This window comes from Mustela nigripes, chromosome 3, assembly GCF_022355385.1.
Source record: "Mustela nigripes isolate SB6536 chromosome 3, MUSNIG.SB6536, whole genome shotgun sequence".
In the NCBI taxonomy this organism is placed as follows: Eukaryota; Metazoa; Chordata; class Mammalia; order Carnivora; family Mustelidae; genus Mustela; species Mustela nigripes.
The window spans coordinates 94985565-94995199 of NC_081559.1; the positions used below are offsets into that span (position 1 = coordinate 94985565).

Genomic DNA, 9635 nt, shown 5'->3' on the forward strand with positions numbered 1-9635 from the left:
TATTCATCCTTTCTGATGGCTGAGTAATATTCCATTGTATATATGGACCACATCTTCCATTCATCTTCTGAAGGCATCTTGGCTCTTTCCACAGTTTGGGTATTGTGGACATTGTTGCTATGAACATTGGGATACTTATGGCCCTTCTTTTCTCTACATCTTTATCTTTGGGGTAAGTACCCAGTAGTGCAATTGCGGAGTCATAGGGTAGCTCTATTTTTAACTTTTTGAGAATTCTCCACATTGTTTTCCAAAGTAGCTGTACCAACTTGCATTCCACCACCAAAACTGTAAGAGATTCCCCTTTCTCCACATTCTCTCCAACACTTGATGTTTCTTACCTGTTAATCTTTGCTGTTCTAACTAGTGTAAGATGGTATCTCAATGTGGTTTTGATTTGAATTTCCATGATGCTAATGATGATGAACATTTTTTCATGTGTCTGCTAGCCATTTGTATGTTTTCATTGCAGAAGTGCCTGTTCATGTCTTCTGCCCATTTTTTGACTTATCTGTTTTTCGAGTATTGAGTTAGGGAAGTTTTTTCTAGATCTTGGATATCAGCCCTTTGTCTTTAGTGTCATTTGTTTGTCATTATGTTACATAATACTATATGTTTCTATAGGTACATGTAATGTAAATAAAATAATGGGAAAAGGTCTGGAAAGATACCCACCAAACTGTTAATAGAATGGAGCACTGGGTGTTGTAAATAAACAATGAATCTTGGAACACTGTATCAGAAACTAATGATGTATTTTATAGTGACTAACATAACACAATAAAAAAAAGAAATTACTTTTTAAAAAAGATTTTATTTTTAAGTAATCTCTATACTTGACGTGGGTCCTCAAACTCATTAACTGAGATCAAGAGTTGAATGTTCTACCAACTAAGCCAGCCAGGCACCCTGATAAGAATTACTTTTGAGGATAAGGAGTGCTGATCCATGGGAATTAACTATAGCTTTATCTCCAAAAGCCTAAATTTTAAAAGGAAAGTTTATTCAAATATTACTTATGTAATGAAAAATTAACCTTAAAAATAAAAACATGAAATGAGGGCATTGGAGGAGGACTTTAATCAGTATTGGCCATGATACCACATTAAGAAAGGTATTTTGCATTGTGATACGTTACACCCCTGTGTATCTATTTATACAGGTACAGACTGAGACAAAAGTTTCATGAAACAATATTTACTCTTACCACGAATGTATTCTGCTATTCTCTTTTGTAATCTATTTAATTTTTTAAGCTGTTCTAACCCACTGCATTGATATGACTCACTGTTCTGTTGCAGCCCATATTCTCAAACACTGAGATTCTTTCATGAAAATAGCCCTGTGCATTGGCTTTCCACCTCTCCTGAAGTCCCTTAGTATTTTTTTGTCTCTTTTGCTCTGTTAGCACAAAATTATTGCTATCTGTGTGTTCTTTACCCGTTTGGGTGTCTCCCTGGTTCCCTAGTGATGGAGTGTGAAATAATAGATAATATATATATATATATATATATTGGTCTCTGCCTCTGGTTCCTGGCACATTTCTCCTAAAACCCTTGTAAAATTTCCTAAGTGATAAGAACACTAGGAGTTTCTCTTTTTTTCTTTTCCAAATTTTTATTTAAATTCTAGTTTGTTAACGTATAGTGTAATATTGGTTTCAGGAGTAGAATTTAGTGATTCATCACTTACATACAACACCCAGTGCTCAACATAACAAGTGCCCTCCATAATACCTATCACTCATTTAGTCCATCCTCCACCAACCTCCCTCCATCAACCTTCAGTTTGTTCTCTGTTGTTAAGCATCTCTTATGGTTTGCCTCCCCCTTCATCCTTCTCTCTCCTCTTCCCACATATACATCTGTTTTGTTTCCTAAATTTCACATATGAGTGAAACCATGGGATATTGTTCTTTCTCTGACTGGCTTATTTTTCTTAGCATAATATACTCTAGCTCCATCCACATCATTGCAAATGGCAAGATTTCATTATTTTTGATGGCTGAGTCATATTCCATTGTGTATATTATACCACATCTTTTTTATCCATTTATCAGTTGATGGACATCTGGGCTCTCTCCATAGTTTGGCTATTGTTGTAATGCTGCTATAAACACGGTGGTGCATATACCCCTTCAAATCTGTATTTTTGTATCCTTTGGGTAAATACCTAGTAGTGCAATTGCTGAGTTGTAGGATAGTTCTAGTTTTTACTTTTTGAGGAACCTCCATACTGTTTTCCAAAGTGGCTGCACCAGTTTGCATTCCCACCAGCAGTGCAAAAGGAGTCCCCTTCCTCCGTATCCTCTCCAACATCTGTTGTTTCCTGTGTTGTTAATTTTAGCCATTCTGACAGGTGTGAGGTGGTATCTCACTGTGGTTTTGATCTGCATTTCCCTGGTAATGAGTGATGTTGAACATCTTTTCATGTGTCTGTTAGTTATCTTGATGTCTTTGGAAAAATGTCTGTTGATGTCTCCTGCCAATTTCTTAACTGGATTATTTGGGAAGTTTTTTGGGTGTTGAGTTTGATAAGCTCTTTCTAACTTTTAGATACTAACCCTTTATCAGATATGTCATTTGCAAATATCTCTTCCCATTCTGTAGGCTGCATTTTAGTTTTGTTGGTTGTTTCCTTCACTGTGCAAAAGCCTTTTATCTTGATGAAGCTCCTAGAGTTCATTTTTGCTTTTGTTTCCTTTGTCTCTGGCAATGTGTCTAGTAAGAAGTTGCTATAGCTAAGGTCAAAGAGGTTGCTGCCTTCTAGGATTTTGATGGATTCCTGTCTCACATTTAGGTCTTTCATCCATTTTGAATTTATTTTTGTGTATTGTGTAAAAAAAAATGGCCCAGTTTCACTTTTCTACATGTGGCAATCGTTTTCCAACACCATTTGTTGAAGAAACTGTTTTTTTTTCCATTGCCTATTCTTTCCTACTTCATCAAAAATTAGTTGTCCATACAACTGTGGGTCAATTTCTGGGTTTTCTATTCTGTTCTATTGACCTATGTGTCTGTTTTTGTGCTCAGTATCATACTATGTTGATGACTACACCTTTGTACTATAGCTTGAAGTCTGGAATTGTGATGCTTCCTGCTTTGCTTTTCTTTTTCAGGATTGCTTTGACTATTTCGGGGTCTTTTGTGGTTCCATACAAATTTGAGGTTGGTTTATCCTAGCTCTGTGAAAAATGCTGGTGGTATTTTGATAAGGATTGCATTAAATGTGTAGATTGTTTTAGGTGGTATGGACATTTTAACAGTGTTTGTTATTCCTACCCATGAGCATGGAATTTTTTCCCATTTCTTTATATCCTCTTCAATTTCTTTCATAAGTGTTCTATAGTTTTCAGCATATGGATCTTTTACTTCTTTGGCTAGGTTTTTCCCTAGGTATCTTATTGCTATTGGTACAATTGTAAATTGGATCAATTCCTTGATTTCTTTTTCTGCTGCTTCATTATTGGTATGTAGAAATGCAACAGATTTCTGCACAATGATTTTATATCCTGGGACTTTGCTGAATTCATGTATTAGTTCTAGCAATTTTTTTGGTGGAGTCTTTGGGTTTTCTACATAGAGTATCATGTCATCTGCAAATAGTGAAAGTTTGACTTCTTACTTGCCTATTTAAAACATTTTATTTCTTTTTGTTATCTAATTGCTGTGGCTAAGACTTCTAGTACTATGTTAGAGAGTAATGGTGAGAGTGGATATCCCTGTCTTGTTCCTGACCATAGAGGACAAGCTCTCAGTTTTTCCCCATTGAGGATGATATTAGCTGTTGGTCTTTCATATGTGGCTATTATGATGTTGAAGTATGTTCCATCTCTGCCTACTTTGTTGAGAGTTAGTTACTAGGAGCATCTCTTACTTTAATATTTGGTCTTTAGTCCTCTGACATAGGATTGCTAAAACCCTTGTGAGTTCCTAAGTGGGTAAGAGCACTAGTAGCATCTTTTGTTCTATTTTTTTAAAAAGATTTTATTTATTTGACACACAGAGATCACAAGCAGGCAGAGAAGTGGGCAGAAAGAGGAGGAAGCAGGCTCTCTGCCAATCAGAGAACCCAATGTGGGGCTCGATCCCAGGACCCTGGGATAATGACCTGAGTCAAAGGCAGAGGCTTTAACCCAGTAAGCCACCCAGGCACCCCTCTTTTGTTCTATTGATGTGACTCTGAGTAAACCCCTGGATGGCTCTTGGATGGGGCTGGTCATCAGAAAGACCAAGCCATGATTAGAAGCTTGGCATTTTCAGTCCCCTACCAGTTCTCCAGGGAAGGAAGAAGGGCTAGAAATAGAGTTAATAATTGAATATGCCTTCATGAGAAAACCTCCATAAAAATTCCAATAGCATGGGGGTTTTAGTAGTTTCCAGGATGGAGAACGCATCCACACTGGGAAGATGATGCACCCCAGCTCTGTAGGGATGGAAGGTCCTGTGCTTGGGACACAGGTGAAAATCTGGGTAGGTTTTTCTATCTGAGGGAAATCATTTTGAGAGCAGCAACCTGATGAGATCACACAGACTAGTGTGTGAAAAATGCTAATTGGATGGAAATGATGTGTTTGTGTATATGCATGCACAGGCACGTGTTTATGTGCACATGTGTGCATGTCTGTATTTGTATTCCCAAAGGCCTGGAAACCACTCAGTAGCATGTTTCTAGATTCATCTGACCCATGGATTTGAAAAGGACCCTATGTCTACCCTCTGAAATGCTCCTAGGTATTTTTTCACCACCCTAAACGGCTCCCGAAAGGCTACACAACCTGGCTTGCTACCTATACTTTTATCACCACTCAACCAAGGATAAATGGTGTTTTTTAGTTCTGAACAAAGCTTTCCTGTGGCAAACAAATACTTCTTGGTTCATTCCAAGGGCACTGAAAAGCCAAAGGTTAAAAAGAGAAACAAATGGCAGACCAAAGAAATGTTTTGGAAAGATTTTTCTGAGGACAGGAATCTCTGAGGCAAATCAGTCTTGGGGGCCACAAGCTATTTATTCAAAGGAATGTAGGAGAACAAAAAGAAATTTCAGCTCCAAATACTGGATTTTCTCATTGCTTAGCCTAATTTCTATATTCATATATATTTGCCTGTTGTTTTTCCAGTGGCTGTAATCTCTGACCATTCTAATTATGAAAAATACATATTCGGTTCTTTTGCATGTTCATTTGTTTTGTTTTTGAGAGAGAGAAATAGATTGTCACTGTTTTGTTCTATTAAATTCTGTACAGTTTTGCTGGAGATATGTAGGTAGTAGATATGAAATATTTTCATTCCTATTTTCTTTTGGAGATTTAGTGTTTATGCAATCTCTTGACATGAAAACAAAATGAAATGAAAGCCATTCAAATACAGTATCAAGGTTACAAATGAGACCTGTCTGTCCATTCCTGTGGACTTCTTAATAGCCTTGTAATCAGCTCTACTCAGAATGTACTCTCCCTTGGGGAGATTTAAGGCCAACTGACATCACCAGCTCCCCTAGGAACTAGCACTTTTAATGGGAAAAGTGTAGCACCGTGTCTATAGCAGCACTTAGTGGGCCCTCTTTAGTGGAGGTGAGAGCGAACTGCCCCAGAGTATTTCTTTCTGGGTCAGCAGGTTACTCCTGGTGCTAGGATTGGTGGGCCTGACACAAAATAGGTGTCAATATAAATCATTAAGTGAGTAAATGAATGTATGACCCCAAGGTTCTCAGATTTGAGTGAGCGTCAGAATCACCAGAGGCTTGTTCAAACACAGATTGCTGGCCTGACCCTCAGAATTCCTGAGATGGCAGGTCTGGGGTGATACCCCCAAATTTGCATTTCTTCCAAGTCACCCCTACGCATGGTAATTGTGCTTTCCCAGACCATGCGTCCTCTAGGGTGTGCTTCCATGCTCTGTCTACATTTAGCTGGAAGCTCAGGAATGTGACCTTAACTCCATGAGAGCATGAGATGCCTCTGACAGAGCATGAGATGCATCTGTGTAGCTCTAGACTTCAGCTCATGCACAGGCCTCACTACTTACAGAATGCTTTGCCCCAGGCTTTCCTCCTCTTGCTTTTTCTCTTACCAGACTCAACCTTTAATAAAAGTGGCTTTTCTCCTCTTTGTCTCCAGTGTTTAATTTCTCCAGCTTGTGCACAAACCTAAACTGTGCCATTTATTTGGTTGGCATTAATATACTGTAATAACCTGTGGAAAGAGCCCAGGTCACTTTCTTGAGGCAGAACAATAAATGCTAAAATTGGTTCTAGGGTAGAAAAAAAAAAAAAAGATTTCTTAATGGTTTCTCAAATTGCAATTTTCTCTTCTTAAATACAGCTCTTTGAAGTCACCCTCATTTTTCCTAGTAATTTTGAGAAACTCAGTACTGCTTCCTTGCTTATTACAAAGTCAATAAGAGGACATGAGTTGAGCTCCCTGGAGGCCCACCTGCAAGAACATCTCAGGCTCAGGATGTCCCTGTCTAAAGCACATTCACAATTTGGGGAAAACTCACCTTGCTGTGGTGTTGGAGCTGCACCCAGCCTCCATAGCCAAATCTCTGTGGGGGAGAAGCACAGTTAGACTGGAAGAACAAAACAGGAAGGACTGCAATAAAGGAGCATCTCTGGGGCAAAAGATGCTGAGTTCCATCCTACCAGGCATCACTTTCCCTTTTTCTCCCTGTACACCTATGTATCACATACTTTGTTGGTAGTTAAATCAATTCATTTTTTTCCCTCAAATATATTTATTTCAGAGGAAAATTCTATGTCATAGAAGTGCTTATTTTACCTAGGTTGCAATTTTTTTTTAAAGTTGGGTTTGTTGAGGTATAATTTACATATGGTAAAATTAGATCTTTGTAAGTGTATGTTCCATGCAATCCCACATTGCAATCAAAATGAAAATAGAGTCAGGGGCGCCTGGGTGGCTCAGTTGGTTAAGCGGCTGCCTTCGGCTCAGGTCAAGATCCCAGCATCCTGGGATCGAGTCCCACATCGGGCTCCTTGCTCGGCAGGGAGCCTGCTTCTCCCTCTGCCTCTAGCCTGCCACTCTGTCTGCCTGTGCTTGCGCTCTGTATCTCTCTCTCTCTCTCTAACAAATAAATAAAAATCTTTAAAAAAAAAAAGAAAATAGAGTCTTTCATCACCCTGAAATATAAAATAATGCTCTTTCACAGTCAACACTTGACTCATTCTTGTCCTCAGCCTCTTACAGCCACTGGTTTGATTTCTCAGTTTGTAAGTTTCACTTTTTTCCAAAATATTGTTTAAGTTAAACCATACATTATACATCCTTTATGAGCGGATTTGTTTTCATTTAGTAATATAGTTGAGATCCATCCATGTTGTTGAATGTGTCAGTAGTTCAGTCCTTTTTTAGAGATGAGTAGTATCCCATTCTAGGGACACTTGGTAGACATTTTGTTTTTCTACTTATCTGCTATTATGAATAAGTTGCTATAAACATTTGAAGACAGTTCTTTGTGTAGAAATATATTTTAATTTTTTTTAGGTCAATATCCAGGAGCAGAATTGCTTCATGAGAAACTGCCACTTAGAAACTGTGGCTAAAGTGGCTGTAGCAGTCTGTATGCCCAGCAACAAAGTATGAGAATTCCAGTTGTTCCACACCCTCACCTGCATGTAGTATTGTCAGTTTTCTTAATAAAGCCACTTCAGTAGGTGTGTAGTGTTATACCATTGTGGTCTTATTTGTATTTCTCTAATAACTAGAAAAGCTTTTCAAATACTCATTTGCCATATTTTCTTTGGTGAAATATCTGTGAACATTTTTGTCTAGGATTTTTTTTTCTTAACTGGGTTATTTGTCTTCTTATTACTGAGTTTTGAGAGTTGTTTATGTGTTCTGCACCAGATATCAGACACTAGTTTGCAATTTTTAAGTGAGGATTAACATTAAAAAATACTTGTTCATGCACTATCTAAAATCTTTTCACAGACCACCAGAAGTATGTGGACTATAAAGTCTACTCTTTAAGAAATACCATCTTAGAATGTTAACACTGCTCTTCAAACCATGAGGTGCCCATTAGTAGATCATGAAATCAGTTTAGTGGATGGTGACCCAGACATCCTAAAAGCCAAAATAATTTATGTAATGAATGCTGCCAGCTTTCTACCTATTTTCCCTCTTTTTAACACTCCTGTACACACCAGCTCTCCTACACCTGCCAGCCCCTGCGTTTCTTTGACAAGGACTTCCCTATTCCTACTGAAGCTAGCTTTTATGCAGTCCTTCTAGAAGGTCAGAAATCTCAGGAGATTAATGTCCCCATTCCTGACCCCCTGCCTCCATATCCCTCAACCAGTGACTGAGGATGCCTATATTTATATACATTGAATACCCTGGTTTCCCCACCACTTGGACATGATAAGTCTGAGATGAGGCACACATTGTACACTTTCATTGGTTGACTTGCTTTCCCTGTCTCATTTCTCTTCTCTCCTGGTGTTTCTGAGATCACCTCCAAAGTAAACTACTTGCATTTGAATCTTTGTTTCAGGGTCTGCTTCTTGGAAAACCCATGTTAAAATAGGAATGAAATGGAATGGAATGAAGCAGAGTGGAAGAGAATAGAACAGAACAGAATAGAATAGAATAATACATTAGAATGTTTCCCATGTGTTATTAGTTTCATTAGACTTTTCCATTATATATACGAATGAACTGAGTCACAATATAAAATATATTTCTTCTTGAGATCATGCGTAAGAAGTTTTCAAAGTCTGCCTGAGAACATAGGTATATATGACTCACATAACTAGAGGTTTTCAAATCTCCTTTTGTTCATTCATTCTTCAAATTCTCAGAGAATCCCACCCATGACCAGCCTTACTAGGGCAGAGAAAATGAAGGACACTTCCAGTCTTGAACATGTGGGGGTGGGCTGTCAAGTATTGAAGGGTAATGGTATGTGAGACGTGCTGTGGCCGAGTAACACACAAGCTCTCTGGGAGCCTGTAGGAGGGTACTGGCCACCAACTTGAGTCGGGTGGTATCTATGGAGGGAGATTGAAAAGATAGTCTGGGGTCAGAACTTCCAATGTTCAGCATTTCCTGGCTTCAGAACAGTGACTCCCACCGTGTGATGGAAGAAGGGAAGATGAGGGGCCAGAAACAGTGATATGAAGAGCTTATCAAAAGCAGTTGTCAGTAGTGTTGGGTAGAGAAGCTGAATATCAGCTCACCTTCTTGCTTATTATAGTTGGATGAAACCAGCTAACAGTGATTCATTTTCATGTCATGTTATAGGGAAGTTGTCTTGAGGGAGTCAGTCCTTGGCAGGTTTCTTTTCCGAGCTACCCTCTCACCTCCAGACTGAGAGGGAAGGTCTAGGCCTGCAGCACAGGGCTGTTTGTATGTCTCTGTGTCTGTGACTGGGGCCACCCCAAGAAAGATTTAAGATTTTGTAAATTCTGTACCAGCTTTGTTCTACCTTGACATAAGGTCTGTTCTTGAGTTCTACTTCCAAATAATCATATTAGCTCTGAAAAATCAACCTGCCCCCTTCCTAAATGTCACCATAGGACCTGGAGTAGTAGCCTGGGCATGCAAAGGAAACTGTCCATCAGGGGCCTGGATTCTCTTCTTTGTACCAAGTCTCTCTTTTGTATCCCACCACCCC

At 38.9% G+C, this 9635-nt stretch overlaps 1 protein-coding gene and 1 long non-coding RNA gene across 4 annotated transcripts in view; one reads left to right on the forward strand and one right to left on the reverse strand.

The window, feature by feature from the left end:
- ACMSD (aminocarboxymuconate semialdehyde decarboxylase) overlaps positions 1-9635 on the reverse strand; it is an 85329-nt gene that overhangs the window by 70469 nt on the left and 5225 nt on the right. For 2 of the 3 annotated variants that reach the window (XM_059394402.1, XM_059394401.1), the window contains exon 2: positions 6501-6545. In XM_059394402.1, coding sequence (XP_059250385.1) covers positions 6501-6545 — 45 coding nt within the window. Of the gene's footprint in view, positions 1-1524; positions 1569-4777; positions 4786-5754; positions 5772-6500; positions 6546-9635 lie in introns of all 3 variants that reach the window. The other variant, XM_059394403.1, reaches the window with a different exon arrangement.
- The window catches only part of LOC132013933 (uncharacterized), a 153944-nt gene that overhangs the window by 58878 nt on the left and 85431 nt on the right, over positions 1-9635 (forward strand). The gene's annotated exons all lie outside the window — the stretch shown is intronic.